Genomic DNA, 17,254 nt, shown 5'->3' on the forward strand with positions numbered 1-17,254 from the left:
TTTTTTGTTATTACAATACGTCTTCGTTTTGTCATCCAGCTTCCAAGTGTTGCGCAACCTTACCCACTCGTATGAGTTTTGAATCTATTTAGTCTTTGAAAGGTGCTTGCTATTTTTTTTTTTTATCTGTGAGTGATAATTTTATTCCACAAGTATTTAAAGGTGATTGATTTTACAATAGAGTGAGTCGTGTCACAGCCACGATTTATGATTTATATACAAAATAATTATCCAAAAATAATAAAACAAATACAAGTCATAGGTTATTTTACGACTTTAGTTATAATTATATATTTATATACATAATTATTAATTAATATATATATATATATATTATTTAAAGGTCACAATAATGTTATTTTTTTATTCAAGTCGCGAGTTCTTTTCCACTTATTTAAAAAAAAATTCATAATCGGCTTTTAATTGCTGTTAAAGATTGGTCTAAGAAGTTATTGAGGAAACTCCCGTGTTTCTACACCAACGTTTAAAACAAGAGAAATACTGTTAATTTAAATGAACATGGAACATTATTAAACATTCATGATCATTATAGGAGTTGGACAAATTGAGAAGTTATTTAGGAAATGGATCATTAGTTATAATTAATATGAACGTGAACACGAATAATATGTCTCCATTATTAGGAATGACGATCAGGAGGTATGAATTTTAATATTCTTGTCTCTATTCTCATATTTTATATTTATTTTTATTTTTATATTTGACGAATATGAAATTTGTGTCTCATTTCGTATTTATTAAGTATTAGATATACTCATATCTATCCAAAAATTAATTAAATAATTTATCTTTACAAAAAAACTATAAAAAAATATAATTTCAACATAAAGTAGCAATTATTAAATTATATTAATTAAGTTTCATTTGCCATAAATTTAAAACAGAGTAAAAATTACATAAATGCTAAGTAATTCATAAAAAAAAAATAAGTTTCTAGAAATTTAAAATGATACAGGTAAGGAGTGGGTAAATATATACTCATTCTTATTCTCATAATTGATTTAATAAATTGAGTATTGTCTAAACATGTATATGTGCTCAATTATCAAATTAAATATTCTCCATCAAAGTCGAGATAAGTTTGGGCATTATCCTTGAGTGCGAGTTTACTTGTACCCTACCCGTATAAAAAAATATGACTCGTACTCATCTTTATATCTGTGTGGGTATTTATTAAGGGGTACTCCCAAATTTTTTTAATATTTGCATATATATATATATATATATATATATATATATTCATAAATATCCATAGTTATTTGATAATAAAAAAAATTAGTATATATATTTACATAAAGTCAACATAAAATAAAATTTGCATAAAACAAATTAGATAAAAATCTGCTTAAAACAAGTTGGATAAAAATCTGTATAAAATAAAGCTTGCATAAATAAAAAAGAGCTTGCATAATGAAAATTACATAAAACTCCTTAACACACACATATAGCCTAAATAAAAATTACATAAATTAAGTAATTTAATATTAACGGGTATTTGCAATATGGATATTATAATATCTGTCCTTACCTCATTAATATAGGAATATAGAAGATATTTGTATCCGTTACATGCAAATATTCATTAATAATGTTCATTTTTTTACGTGTATTGAGTACTATTAATTGTGAATATTCACCAGTACAATTTTTTTTTACATTTCTAATTATAATTCAAACTTTCCAAAATTGACTTATTAAGTTAACATTATTATTCTTTATTTGGTTTCTAATAAATGTAACATTTATCAACATTAGTTAACACAAATAGTAATAACTTGTATACTTAACTAAAATGTTTAGAATTCAAATCTTGAACTTGAGTATAAAATAAATTATGTTCAAAAAAAAAATTATCTTAATTAATTGTGCTTACGATCCCCCAAAAAAAACTAATCACGGTATATATTCGGTACCAATATTATTACTAAAAAAGCAATAAATATGACACTCCATGCCAAACATTATTAGACTATTGAGAATGTTTTGGCCATAGTCGTTGTCAAGTTTTCAACAAAGTTTTAAATTTAATTCCTTATATCATGTTCTTCATTTTTACTTTGTTGATGACATTTTTTCAGGCGCAGCTGCTAATCAAACTGTTCCACAAGTAATCATTCTTATATTCAATTCCAATATGAGTGTATTTATTTCATTACAAATGTATATAATTCAAATTAATTTATATCTAATTATGGTCAATTGTATTAATAATAAGTCATATTCATAATAGTATGTTGTCTTTGTTTCACTTTTACCTTTCAAATTGAATGAATATTATCTTGAGATGGGGAAAATTTCTTCCAAATAAGAAGTTAACATTTACATTTTATTATATTAGAGTTGACAAAATGAGTTATTCTTGCGAGTTGATCAATATGAATCATTAGTTAATTACAACGATTGAGATAGAAATGATCGAATTTAATTTGATCTTCTAAATTAATGTTCAAGTTCAACTCTATACGAATTATAGACTTTTGGGTTAGTTTGACATTTTTAACTTTTTTGTTAGTTTTTTATTTTCTTTTTTAAAATTCAAGTTAGATAATTATTTTTATTAACATATTTATTTCAATGTAGTAAATAAAATATAAATAATTAATTTATTCTACTATGAATTTAAGAATAAAATTAAAAATTGATAATGTGACAATTGTGAAGTTTATAGGACAAAGAAATACCTATATATATAATATTTAATTGTTTGGATATAAGTTTATAAAATTTTATTTAACATGTATGTTTTAATTATATATTAAACTTTTATTAGTCACTTAACAAAATTAAATAAGGACTTGTTGTCCGACTAGAGTACTAACCCAGTCCGAACGTGTTTATAGCATAAGCTTTATTGATTCGAACTAAAAAAAAATCCATATTTAATCTGGACATAAAACTTGAGTCACCAGACCCGGCTCATTTTATTAACTATTATATCAAAATTTGCTTAATTTTTAAAGTTAACTTGCATGTAAATTGAATTATTAGGAAACAACATCTTCATATGCAACAACAACCAACCTTGGTGATGACGAGTAAATCAAATCTATTTAAATTTCACCACGTCTCTCCTTCTATTAATTGATGTCTTCCACACAGTAAATTTGAACTTCATTTATGTTTACTCCTATTTTCCTTGGTGTCATTTAATTTTGTAATATATAAAATAAACATTAGTTGCCCTAAAAAAAATTAAACGGCATTTATTTCATAAATTGTAATGATAAATCATACCAATAAAAATCGACACATGTAATGCACGGTCTATTTACTAAAATTGTTGACCTTACAAACTATTTTTTGTGTTTATTTTATGTTATTGGAGTCGTAGATGACAACTACGATTTACCTAAAATTCACTCGTAGCCATGTCTTAGAAAAGTTAAATAAAATATTAAAAAAAAGTCGCCCCGATGTATATACATTTCCAAAAAAAATTGCACCAAGTTGTGTGACAGCCCAATGATGAAATGATTTAATATTAGAAAAAAGAGTTGAAATGATAAAAACATATTATTTGAGGTTCATGAGTTTACTAAAAAAAACATATCTTTGCAAAGTTATGTTTATGATTGACAACTTTCTCCGGTTTTCACTATTTTAAAAATAATATTACTCCAACTTGGATTTGTTAAATTATAGTGAATCCGACTTCATTCACACTTTATATTCTTTTATATAGATTTGCAATATTCTTTTATATAAATTTATAATATGTAATTTTATTAAAAAATTCTTTAAAATGTTAATTGTTGGTTCACTCTCTTCTTATATGGAGTCACACCTTATTCTAATTTAAACCTTATTTTGAAATAAGAAAAATAAACAAATTGCAGGATATATGTAAAGATGACAAATTAATAGAACTCGAAAATAATATAATCTTTTTCCCCTTCAAGGCTTCAATGTCCCGAAGCATTCATTGTCTTCATATTAAGGATTGTTTTCGGAAAATGTAAAATTATGCTTTGGCATGCGAAATGCGATAATTTGATTATTCTGGCTGTTACGTAATGAAATAATTTTTAGAGTGGATCGATTCTTATATTAATTTTTTACTCTTGTACCTGTCTGAGGGCACACTCCTGATGTACCTGTCTGAGGACACACTCCTGTTCTTCCTGGTGAAAGGGGACCGAATAAGAGCTCCAACGATGTCTTCAAAAGTGGGGGGAGGTACCTGCAAAAGGTACTTCGACGCTCAAGTTAGTATATGCACGAGTATCTAGGTTAAAAATGAACAGTGACATACCTTGTTACGTGTGACCTATTTATAGCATCTGACATGGGCCTGAGCGTGATGGGCCCTATCAGATGTTTACCAAATTAGGTAATACGGTACTAATTGGTCGTTTAGGCTTTAATCATGTACTTACCTTTCTTGACTGTGATTACTTGTTATGACTCGCCTAACCCTTCGGCAAGAGGCCGAGCCGTCTAATCAATACTAGTCGGAGCGGCAAATGACCGAACCGTCCAGTCCGTACACGGCAGCCTGTATACTTCCGGTATGTTCTATGTCGGCACGGCACCTGACCGAGCCGACTCGATGAATGATGATGGTCCATATTTGCATTAACCAGCCTGATGTCGGTTCTCGGCCTCATGCCGAGCCGACGTTGATGATGATGCTTGTACGTGGCTATGCATGGGTGTCTAACGAAATGGCACGTGTTGGTCAACGTGACCGATAGGGACCTTCCGGTACACAAGCCCCCCAGCCTTGAGGAGGGAAGCGACGCAAAGGGTTAACTGTTCTGATTGGGGTACAACGAAAGACTCAGGAATGTGTAGGGTTATGATTAAAGTGCCTCTCTGAGGCGTAGCTGGTAAGCATTGACGCATAACTGACACATTAATTACGCGTGAGGGATTACAACTGCTGATGGGATGTGAAGGGTTGCCATCATTATGCGTTTAATGGCGCATGCTAGGAGGTGTGGAACACGAAAAGTTGTATCCGTTGGGCTTTATTGACGCATGCGAAGAGTTTCATATCTTTGGACCGTTGGATTAAATGATCCAACGGTATGCACAAGGGGGTGTCGTTTCAGGTGCTTATTAAAGGCGCCTATAAATAGGTGCAAAGAGGAGGGTTTTTTCGTGCAAGTTTATTAGTTGCTCTGAGCCGAAGCTGTTTGCGAGTGTTCTCAACGATAGGTCAAGCTCAACCATCAGGTACGTAATGGCTAATTTAGACGTTGTTAACATTGACTCTTCTGGGGACGAAGGGGAATCTAGGTTAAGGGTGACGCCGAACCAAGATATGCCTTCGGCTTCGGCATCTAATGGGGACAATTCCGTGGGGTCGGCTTCTGGGTCCGGTCGTTCTCAAAGTGGGAGTGGTTCTGCATCGGCTGTAGGTTCTGATGAGCAGCCGAGCCGGGGTGGAGAATCGTCAAGAACGTTCCCGTCCATATCAACTCCGGGGTACTCATGGGTGCATGGTGAGGTTGGCAGTGTATACTCTCGGTATACGAGTAAGAAGTCTCTTGTGGATTTTGTATCAGCTGTGAAGTTTTTAGATTTTCCTGAAGATGAGGAACCTTCTGCCATCTTCTTTCAACCGTGCCGAGGCGACGGGGTGTCAAATCCAGACTTTGTTTATTTGGGTCAGGGGACTTCTAAGTACCCCTTTTTCTATGTTTATGATTATATGTTCCGGGATTTGAAGATATCTCTCCCGTTTGACGATTACTTCATGGGTATACTTCGGCTTCTGAATGTGGCGCCAAGTCAACTTCATCCGAACACCTGGGCCGCTATGCAAGGGTTCAGGCATTTGTGTCTGGGTCTCGGCCTTTCTCCCACTCCACATCTATTTTTGCGTTTCTACACTTCTCGGCCGACAAGGAAGGCCAAGTGGCTGTCTTTGATTCGCCACAGTGACTGTCTGCTACAACCTTTTACCACTTCCTACAAAAAATTTAAAGTGGGATTTATGAAGGTGATGATTCGGCCGGAACCAGGAAAGAAATATTTTTTTGACACTGAGGGGAATCCACTGTTTCCCTTCTACTGGACCCGGAAGCCGCGCAAATATGACACGGTTTCCAAATCACGCCTGTCTCCGGAGGAGAGACAAAGTCTTGCATTTTTAGACAAGTTGCCTCGGCCTCTCCCATGCCGTCCTCTTGTCCGATTGTTTGATTCGGCTGACGTAGTCGAAGAATTAATCGGTATGGTATTTTTCCTACTTGTTTGAATTCAAGTGTTATCATTGATTTTGACTAATGATGTGCAGGTATAATGGCGGGTCATGATGATTTGGATATTCGCAATTTGCTTCGAAACCACTTGGCGTCGAATACCGCGAATAGGCCTACGCCCGCCGCGCCCGTGAATCCAACTGGTCAAGGTAGCGGGGTCGGGCCTGCGCCTCGGCCAAAGAAGACCACCCGGCCCCAACCAGAAAAAAGAAGGCCTGATTCTAGGGCCGAAGAGGAGAGTCGCCGGGCGAAACAGCGCCGAGTGGCCAGCCTCCCTGTTCCCGAAAGCTTGTCGGCACCAAGTTTCTTGGCTGGCAATGTGAACGCTCAGGATTTCCTGAGTCAAGACCTGACCTCTGAGGCAGGCCAGGGGCTGCTGAGCCGGATGAGTTCGGCGCAAAAATGGAGCTTCTTTTGTGAGTTCCAAGTGCGTGCTGTGGCCATGGCACAAAGCATTGTCATGCAGCCAAACGGTGAGGCTGATGAGCTGTGCAAACAACTAGCTGATCAGGAAAAGTCTCTTCAAGAGACATTGGCTGCTTTGACTGACGCCCAAACGGCTAACAGTAAGTACCAGGCCGAGATGGACCGCCGCGGAAGGACCGCCGATGACTTGGCTTTAAAGGTACAGCGTCTCGAACTTGCTCTAAAGGGCGAGACTGAGAAGGTGACAGTTCTGCGCAAGGAGCTGGAAGCTGAAAAGATTGCCTTTGGAGCTTATCAGGAAAAGGCACGCGCCAAGGTTCTCAGTCAGCATCAAGCCGGTTTCGCCCAATGTGCTCGTCAAGCCTGCTACTTCGGCGATTTTCCTCCTGACTTCCACCTAGATATGTCCAAGGATTTCTTTGAAGGGAAGTTAGTGGACATGACTGCCATCCCCCCGGACCAGCAACCGGATGAGGAGGCCCCAGCACGGGTTGCCGGACCGAACGAGGAGACGGTGTGCGAGGAAGGTGCCCCGGAAGATGGTCCAGTGCAGGGGGAGGTTGAGGTGCAATCTTGAATGATGGGCTAGTAGGATTTTCTTTGAATGTTTTTGTTGTGTATGAATGGGCCAGTAGTGCCCTCCAATGAATGTACTTTCTGAGGCCGATAGCGCCTGAATGAAATCATCTTTTAATTTTCCAATTTATCTTGTGTACTATTGAATTGATGAAATTTGTTGTCCCAGACCGAGAGGTGTCTCGGGAAGGGAGACTTGTTAAATAATTGGAAGTCACATCCTTAGCCGAGAGACATCTCGGGAGGGAAGACTAGTTAAATTATTGGAAGTCACATCCTTAGCCGAGAGACATCTCGGGAGGGAAGACTTGTTAAATAATTGGAAGTCACATCCTTAGCCGAGAGACATCTCGGGAGGGAAGACTTGTTAAATTATTGGAAGTCACATCCTTAGCCGAGAGACATCTCGGGAGGGAAGACTTGAATAATCTAATTAAAGCCACATCCTTGGCCGAGAGACATCTCGGGAGGGAAGACTTGAATAATTTAATGCATGATTGTAAAAATAAAGTATGAATGATTGAATCGTGTTGTCATTGATAAATGGATGCCTCGTTAAAAACCTCGCCGGCCAAAACCTCTTTTCACTATTTTTTAAGAGGGAAAAAGACTAGTTCAAGGAAAAGAGTGCACCCTTAAAACGTTTACAAATTTGTGAAATAGACAACTAGCTATAGTAAGTCTTCAAGTGTGTAGAGTTCCATGTTCGCGGGAGAACTTTGCCGGATAGCTCTTCCAACTTATATGCTCCGTTGTCTAGAGCGTGTCGTACTCGAAACGGGCCGTCCCAATTAGCTGCCAGTTTGCCTTCAGACGGGTTGCGCCTTGCCGATCCGGTTGCTCTCCATACAAGGTCTCCTTCATGAAATATTCTTGGTTTGAGGTTAGAATTGAAGCGCCGACTCATGCGTTGCTTGCATGCTTCGGCTACTACCTGCGACTTGTCCCGCACATCATCAAGAACATCTAGTTCAGCCCGAAGAGATGTGTCATTAGAGTCCTCCTGAAAATGTTGCCGTCTGAATGATGGTTCCCCTATTTCAACCGGTATCATTGCGTCGGCACCGTATGTTAGGCGAAAAGGGGTTTCTTTAGTAGTAGACTGAGGTGTGCACCGATATGCCCACAAAACTTCCGGCAACTCTTCAGCCCACGCTCCCTTTGCTGATCCGAGTCGTTTCTTCAATTCTGTGAGTATGACTTTGTTAGCAGCTTCGGCCTGTCCATTCGACTGAGGATGTTCAACTGATGTGAATCTGTGCCGAATGCCAAGGTTTTGCAGGAAAGAGTTGAATTTTTTATCCGTGAACTGTAAACCGTTGTCGGAGATTATGGCATATGGAATGCCGAACCGAGTAACCATGTTTTTCCAGACGAACTTCTGGACGTTGGCAGCAGAGATGCAAGCAAGCGGCTCAGCCTCTATCCACTTTGTGAAATAATCTACTGCTACGAGGAGGAACTTAACTTGCCCCTTTGCAACCGGAAATGGTCCCAATACGTCAATTCCCCATATGGCAAACGGCCAAGGAGAGCTGATGGTGTGCAGCTCGGTGGCCGATGCATGAATGAGGTTCCCATACTTCTGACATTGAATGCATTTTTTTACAAAATCTGCACAATCCCCCTTCAGGGTCGGCCAGAAGTAACCTGCACGCAGAACCTTGACTGCTAGCGTTCGTCCTCCGGAATGAGATCCACAAATGCCCTCGTGGATTTCTCACATTACATAGTCAGCCTGGTGGCTATCTATACATTTGAGCATCGGGGATGAGAAACCTCGCCTGTAGAGATCCTCGGCAATCATAGAGTATCTAGCCGCGCGAATGCGCAACTTCTTTGCTTCCACCGGGTCGGTTGGTAATTCGCCGTGAGTGATGTATTTCCGAATGGGTGTGATCCATGAGGGTGCTTCATCTACGGTCATGCATTCGGTGGTTACACTTGGGGAAGGAACCTCAAGGTGAATGGTGGTTTGCAATTGTCCCGGTTTTCAGCTACTGGCGAGTCGAGCCAACTGATCGGCTCGTTCATTATTATTGCGCAAGATATGCCGAACCTGTACTTCGCTGAAGTTGTGTTTTAGCTTTTGAAATAGATAGTAATATTGCAGTAGGTTTGAGTCCTTGACTTGAAAATTGTCATTAACTTGCTCGGCCACAATCTTTGAGTCAGTGCAGCATATAATTCTTTTTATGTCCATTTCGGTTGCCAACCGCATTCCGGCCAGCAACGCTTCGTACTCTGCTTGGTTATTAGAGGCCCGAAAACCGAACCGAAGAGACTGTTCGACTGTGACGCCCGACAGACTAGCCAGAATTATCCCTGCGCCACTACCTTGAGCATTAGAGGAGCCGTCGACGTGCATAGTCCACGGCTCATCTTCAAAGTGTCCTGGGGGGGTAAGCTCGTTAACAAAATCTGCCAGATGCTGTGATTTGACGGGACCTCTCGGTTCGAAGGACAAATCAAACTCTGAGAGTTCGACCGACCATGCTACCATTCGGCCGGCGATCTCTGGTTTGCGTAAGATTCTGGCTACTGGGCAGTCGGTTCGGATAATGATCTTGTGGCTCTGAAAATATTGCCGAAGTCGACGAGCCGTGTAGATGAGGCCTAGGGCTACCTTTTCTATCAGCTGGTAGCGTCGTTCGGCATCCTGAAGAGTCCGACTGATAAAATATACCAGCTGTTGCTGCTCCTGATTTTCTTGTACCAGAACGGCACTGATGGAACTGCCCGAGATAGCCAAATACACAATCATATCTAGGTGACCGATTGGTTTAGACAAGATTGGAGGAGCCCCAAGGCGTGTCTTGAACTGCTGGAATGACTCCTCACACTCCTGAGTCCATTTAAATTTTTCAGTCTTTTTGAGCAAAACGAGAATAGGCTTGACTATTTCGGCCATACATGGAAGGAACCGGGACAGGGAGGTGAGGCGGCCGGCTAATTTTTGTACATCCTTTAAAGTGCTTGGGCTCTTCATATTCAAAATGGCTTGGCACTTGTCGGGGTTTGCTTCAATGCCTCGACTGGACAGCATGAACCCTAAAAATTTGCCGCCTGAGACCCCAAATACACATTTTTCGGGGTTCAATCGCATTTGATGATGCCGAAGGGCCCTAAAAACGTCGGTCAGATCTTGGGTATGTGCCGACATGGTACTTGATTTTACCACCATGTCATCGACATACACCTCCATGCTTCGACCAATCTGGTCATGAAAAACTTTATTCATCAAACGTTGATAAGTGGCTCCGGCATTTTTCAACCCGAACGGCATGACCTGGTAGCAATAATTGGCCAATTCAGTGATGAAGGCCGTCTTGTCTTCATCTTGGGGGTGCATCCGGATTTGATTATATCCGGAGTATGCGTCTAAGAAAGACAAGAACTGGTGTCCGGACGCTCCATCAACAAGTCGGTCAATGTTTGGCAGTGGGTAGGCATCTTTTAGGCAGGCTTTATTCAGGTTAGTGTAGTCGGTACACATGCGCCACTTCCCGTTCGGCTTGCGGACCATAACAACATTGGCTAACCATGTTGTATAGTGCACTTCTCGGATGAACCGAGCATCAAGTAATTTTGACACCTCCTCTTCGATAGCTGCTTTACGCTCTTCACCAGTTTTTCGACGCCGCTGAGCAATCGGTCTAGCTTCCTTACTGACGGATAGTTTGTGGCACAGGAAATTGGGGTCGATGCCAGGCATGTCGGATGGTTGCCATGCGAATAAGTCATTGTTTTCCAAGACCACTTGCTTAATGGCAAGCTGCGCCTTGTGAGACATGTTGGCGCCTAGGTAAGTGACTTGGAGATCAGATGTGCCGACTCGAAATGGTTGCTTTTCTTCCGTGGGCTCTACCCTTTCATCCTGGTTGATTCGGGGGTCGAGGTCCATAACCGATTGCTGCGAGACCGAATGCACTCTTCTCGGCTCCTTTGACTCTTCTTCCTGTATTTTTGGCAAACGTAAGCTGGTAAAGTAACATTCTCGAGCGGTTTTTTGATCGGCGTGGATGGTGACTATTTGTCCGGACCGGCCTGGGAATTTCATTGCCAGATGTGGTGTGGATACAATTGCGCCGAGTCGGTTTAGTGACGGCCTACCAAGCAGGATGTTATATGATGTATTGGCATGCACCACCACATATTTAACCGGGATATCACTGTACTCATCCCCATCAAACCCGAACCGTGTTGTCAGCTTGATGTATCCCTTCGTGTGTACTCGTTCGCCAGAGAACCCAACCAGAGGTTCTTCATAGGGGAACAGCTCGGATTCCGGAATCCCCAACTGCTTGAATGTATTCCAATAAAGAATGTCGGCTGAACTGCCCTGGTCCACTAGCGTTTTACGTACAATACAGTTGTGAATTTCAACGCTAATGACCATTGGATCATCCTGGTCTGGATCAATACCTTTAAAATCATCTTTTGTGAAAGTGATAGTTGGTAGGTGGGGTCGGGATGTCTCAACCGAGTGTACATGCCGAACGGCTCGTAGATGTCTGCGTCGCGCCGATGAGGTGGAGCCTCCGCCTGCGAAACCACCAGCTATGGTATTGATTACCCGTCTAGGCTGTGTCGAGGGTTCTTCCTCTCTTCGCTCTCTCCGTTCCCTAGACCGGCTACGTTCGCGGTACGAACGTGTTTCGGCCCTCCTTTGGCTGGATTGTTCATACTGCCTAGGACGATCAACATGCCTGGTCGAGTTGGGTTGGCCTACGAACCCTTGGAGTTGCCCCTGTTTAATTAAATCCTCGATCTTATCTCTCAAGGCTGCACACTCCTCTGTCGAATGTCCTCTGTTGCGATGGTATCTACAGGATTTGGTCGTATCGGCCCTCGGGGGGGTGGACGCCCGTTTCGGAACTGTGAGTATTTCCGAAGCGAGTGCGTGTTCCAACACAGCTGTCCTGCTCGTATTGAGCGGTGTATACTGGGAGTATCTCGGCCCTCGGGGATGTTTCTCACGAGGAAGAGGTTCTTTAGGACGGCGGCGAAAGTTCGTCTCGGTCGTTTTCTCAGGTTTTGCTGATGTTTCCGCTCGGGCTTGGCTTCGGAATTCCGCCAATTCTTCCATTTGCATATATTTGTCAGCGCGTCGGCGCAAGTCATCCATGTCTGTCGGCGGTTTTTTACAGATGCTATTGGCAAAGGGGCCTGGTTTTAGGGCAGTAGTTAGATGATGAAGAGCAACCGCAGGGTTCAGATCGCGAATTTCCAGTGCTGCTTTGTTGAAACGGGTCATGAACGCCCGAAGTGATTCCTTCCTCTCCTGACGGATACTAACCAGTGATAGAGAAGTCAACTGGTGTGGTCGACTTGTAGCGAACTGGATGGTAAACTGGGAAGCTAGGGTGCCAAACGAGTCGATCGAGTTGGCCGGGAGCCGGGTGAACCAGCTCAACGCTCGTCCTTTCAGCGACGTCGGGAAGATTCGGCACAGGGCGGCGTCGTCGGTGGTGCTTAAGGTGACCTGAGTCAGGAACACGTCAACGTGTTCATCTGGGTCGGTGGTTCCATCGTACTTGTCGAGAGACAAGGACTTCCAGTTGTCAAGGAGGGCGGATTGCATGATATTGGGTGTAAAGGGGTGCCGGTGGGATGCTGTCGGCATGGGCTGTAACGGTCGGCTAGCCGAGGCATGGGCGGCAGGGGCAACAGAGGTGTAAGGGACCGAGGTGTGCTGGCCATGCGAATGGAACGATCCTTGAGTATGGGTTGTCTCGGAGGGCTTCCACGTAGGATCACGGTACTGGTTCTTGAGGGCGATGTTTTCCGCCCGTAGTGCAGCCATTTCGGCCGCGTCTCTCTCCCGTTGTTGCTTCATGGCGGCCATCTCCTCCTTCATCTGTCGCACCATACTATTCAAGTTTGTTTCTTCTGTCGTCTCGGCCCCTGACTGATGCTCGTCTTCGGACTGGTGTTCTTCCACGTTATTCTTCCTCGTTTTCACCATGCTTTCTTCTAACAATAAATCTCGAATTTGCTCTCGGTTCGGCCCCACGGTGGGCGCCAAAATGTACCTGTCTGAGGGCACACTCCTGATGTACCTGTCTGAGGGCACACTCCTGTTCTTCCTGGTGAAAGGGGACCGAATAAGAGCTCCAACGATGTCTTCAAAAGTGGGGGGAGGTACCTGCAAAAGGTACTCCGACGCTCAAGTTAGTATATGCACGAGTATCTAGGTTAAAAATGAACAGTGACATACCTTGTTACGTGTGACCTATTTATAGCATCTGACATGGGCCTGAGCGTGATGGGCCCTATCAGATGTTTACCAAATTAGGTAATACGGTACTAATTGGTCGTTTAGGCTTTAATCATGTACTTACCTTTCTTGACTGTGATTACTTGTTATGACTCGCCTAACCCTTCGGCAAGAGGCCGAGCCGTCTAATCAATACTAGTCGGAGCGGCAAATGACCGAACCGTCCAGTCCGTACACGGCAGCCTGTATACTTCCGGTATGTTCTATGTCGGCACGGCACCTGACCGAGCCGACTCGATGAATGATGATGGTCCATATTTGCATTAACCAGCCTGATGTCGGTTCTCGGCCTCATGCCGAGCCGACGTTGATGATGATGCTTGTACGTGGCTATGCATGGGTGTCTGACGAAATGGCACGTGTTGGTCAACGTGACCGATAGGGACCTTCCGGTACAACTCTCATATAAGTTTGCCCCTTATATAAATTCCTGACATTCTTCTCCATTGGAAAGCAAGGTAAGGTAGCCTAAAAAATCCAAATGGCATCAACATCATCATTCCCATTCATTCCTGAAGAAAGTGACGATGTGTTCATAAGCTTTAGAGGCGAGGACACTCGCCATACTTTCACTGCTCATCTTCTTGCCGCATTAGGAAGGCTCAAAATCAGAACCTACGTTGACTACAAACTTGGGAGAGGGGACGAAATATCTCCAACGCTCCTTAGGGCAATCGAGGAGTCCAAGGCTTCGGTGGTCGTTTTGTCCCAAAACTATGCCACCTCCAAGTGGTGTTTGGAAGAGCTCGTGAAGATAATGGAATGCAGAAGAACAAAGGGTCAAATCGTAGTACCTGTCTTCTACCATGTTGATCCATCCGATGTGAGGAATCAGACCGGAACTTATGCAGAAGCTTTTGCAAAACATGAACAACGCTTCAAAGAGAACATGCAGAAGGTGCAAAGTTGGAGAACCAGTTTGAGAGAAGTGGCAAATCTCTCTGGATGGGATTGCTTGGTCAACAGGTAAAACTACAATTAAGAATCAAATACTAATTAATTTATACTTGAGAGATTTGACTTCTATGATTATATATTATTTTAACACCGATAAAAATTAAGTATGAAAATATTTGATCAACTCTCTCAATCTTAAAGGAGATTTTGTAATTATTGGATGAAGAATTTTATTTGTACAATAATATGTCATGGCAATCACAACATGCATTTCTTTTACTTATTTTTATTTTTTTTTAAATTTGTAATTAAGTTCGTAGTTTAAAACAGTCACAAAATAACAATTTATATATGATGATTTGTTTTACTAATTTCATGGACTCAATTACAAAAAAATTGTAAAAATTCAAAATATTGATGGACTTAATTACTAGTGTTTAGTAAACCTTTCATTAAATATATAGCTAGCTAGATATTGGTTGATGAGAAAATATGGCAAGAATTTTCGAGTCACATAAGTTAATTTCATGTGCAGGATTGAATCTGAACTAGTTGAGAAGATAGCGGAGGATATACTGCGGAAATTGAGTAGCGTGCAGGATCCAGAGATAGATAGAGAAATCGAAAGAGCTCAACAATTGGCCCTTTTAAAGGCGCAGAAAATGTCCCATGGGTGTGAACCAGGAGACTTAGAAGAGCTTGCAGCTGCTTATAATTATATTGCCCAGCTTAGCAGCAAGAAACTGGAAAATCTGCTTCTCCGACGCTTCTCTTAAAACTTCCTATATATATATAAATGCAATATGATTCATTGTTCATGATGTCTCTGAATAAAGATTTAACTATGTTGATGTCTTTCGATACTGTTAATTACCTCACTGGATCCTAGTTATTGGTAAATCATATTTGGATATAAACAATGATATTTAGAATCTGGATCAAGATATATTCAGCAGTCAAATTTCAACTTAATTATGTTATAAAACAAAGCATTTAATTTTAGTTTTTATAAATACCTGGTGTTGGACTCATAATTTCATATTGCGTGCATTCCTTTTTTTTTTCTTCTTCATATTATAAAACAAACCCTAAATCTAATACTTTGCCCTAAATCTAATACTTTGCGTGATAAGGGATTTGTTTTACTATGTCAAAATTAGTTAAATTATATTTTTATTTTTGTTATAATATAAATTTAACCGTTGAATTATATAAAATTTTATTTATTATTAGATAATACATATAAACAAGTCAAAATTAACTAAAAAATTTATGAGATTAGTATTTTTAATGTAAAAATAAAAATGATTAATTTTTAGAGGATGTTTGATATATAGAAAATTTTTGCTTTCCCGGGAATTTGATTAATTTCTCATCTTTAGTTTGTTATTTAAAAAATAATATTCTTAAAAAACATTGTTTCCTGAATGATTTTTGCATAAGTTAATTTTTAACAGAATTATTCTCAAGAGGAGCTAGGAAATTAACTTTTTTGGGTAAAAACATCATGTTACTTTATTTGTTTATTTAATGTAGTAAATATATCTTTAATTCTTATATAACATTTATAAACAATTTTAAAAATATTTATGATCAATCAAATAAATTATCATGATTTTCAAGATTTATGATTTCTATGAATATTCTTAGACTTGAAAAAAATTGTTTCGTACACTCTTTTGGATTAAAATAAAAGGAATGTTAACAACGCACTCTTTAGCAAACTATTTTTAATACATTCATTTTTATTGGTTAAAATTTATTAAAAATTATAAAATTAGGATAGTATCATTAAATAAAATGAGACTTATCAAATTTTGTATTTTATAATGAAATTTTAACCAATTGAAGAGAGTGTTTAAAAAAGTGTTATTAACAATTTTATTTTAACAGTAAACCAGTTAAACTAAAAGACTTACTTAAAACTAGAGCTAGAAAAATGTGCTACTTGGCCCTTTGCAGGTCGGTCCAAATGCAGGCCACATGCTATAACAGGTTGGGCATAAAAGTTTCATATTAATTCGGTCCTGATTCATGATATATACACCTCATTTTTTTTATAACTACACCTCTTTTAAAAAAAATAATTAAAATTTTAAAATATTCTTAATTTTTTGTTTTAAATTTTTTAATTTTACATGTACAATATTTAATTTAGTACTTTTTTTTCACATATTTTTTTTTTTTTTTTCAATTTTTACATGCACTTCCTTATTTTTCCTTCACCCCACCTATTTTGGTAACATGTAAAAATTGAAAGAAAAAAAAAAGTGTGAATAAAAATAAGAAAGTAGTAAATTAAAAGTTGAAAGTGTAAAATTAAATTCTTTTAAAAAAATTATAATTTTTTATATTTTTTTTTTTAAAAAGGAGATGTACTTATTAAAAAAAAGGAGATATATATATCATGAGCATTCGGTCTTCTACATTGGTGCTCCAGCCTAATATTATGTGGGCTATGGATTTTTTTGGACCGGTCAATTTTTTTTTCTTTATCTTTTTAAATTAATTTTTTATTTTTTAAAATTGAAAATTGACAACTATTGTGATAATTATTTTTATTAACATTTTAATTATGAAAAAATATTATATATATAAAACAACCCCTTCTACTATTTTATAAAATCGATTAACCAACTGCATGCCCATAAGAGAAATTGAATAGTTTCATCTCACAAATAACTTCTATATTTCAAAAATTGAGAGTCAACAAGTGGAATATAATACTATAATGGCTATTTAAATACTTATTACATCATAAGCCATCTTTACAAGATCAACACATTTACTTTTCTTTTCAATCAGCTAAAATATTTAAATCACGTGATGAATAAATCCTCAATGT

The 17,254-nt window shown here is 39.2% G+C and overlaps 2 protein-coding genes across 2 annotated transcripts; one reads left to right on the plus strand and one right to left on the minus strand.

Annotated features, from left to right (window-relative positions):
* Positions 1 to 9,225: 9,225 nt before the first annotated feature.
* Positions 9,226 to 13,200, minus strand: LOC145955942 (uncharacterized). The gene has a single exon (XM_083071490.1). The coding sequence runs from the start codon at positions 13,198 to 13,200 to the stop codon at positions 9,226 to 9,228; it is 3,975 nt and encodes a 1,324-aa protein (XP_082927616.1).
* A 730-nt stretch (positions 13,201 to 13,930) lies between these two features.
* Positions 13,931 to 15,351, plus strand: LOC109818000 (toll/interleukin-1 receptor-like protein). The gene is made up of 2 exons (XM_020383372.3): positions 13,931 to 14,478; positions 14,945 to 15,351. Exons 1-2 carry the CDS (start codon positions 13,994 to 13,996, stop codon positions 15,183 to 15,185), a joined length of 726 nt encoding a protein of 241 aa, XP_020238961.1. The 5' UTR covers positions 13,931 to 13,993; the 3' UTR covers positions 15,186 to 15,351.
* The last annotated feature ends 1,903 nt before the right edge of the window (positions 15,352 to 17,254 follow it).

Source organism: Cajanus cajan, chromosome 3 (genome assembly GCF_000230855.2).
Source record: "Cajanus cajan strain Asha chromosome 3, NIPB_CcT2T_4, whole genome shotgun sequence".
In the NCBI taxonomy this organism is placed as follows: Eukaryota; Viridiplantae; Streptophyta; class Magnoliopsida; order Fabales; family Fabaceae; genus Cajanus; species Cajanus cajan.

Excerpts from the sequence above, each read along its gene's own strand:
- LOC145955942 (XM_083071490.1), bottom strand. The coding sequence starts at position 13,200 with ATGGTGAAAACGAGGAAGAATAACGTGGAAGAACACCAGTCCGAAGAC.
- LOC109818000 (XM_020383372.3), top strand. The coding sequence starts at position 13,994 with ATGGCATCAACATCATCATTCCCATTCATTCCTGAAGAAAGTGACGAT. Across the intron at positions 14,479-14,944 it reads TGGGATTGCTTGGTCAACAG|GATTGAATCTGAACTAGTTG; the intron begins GTAAAACTACAA and ends TTTCATGTGCAG.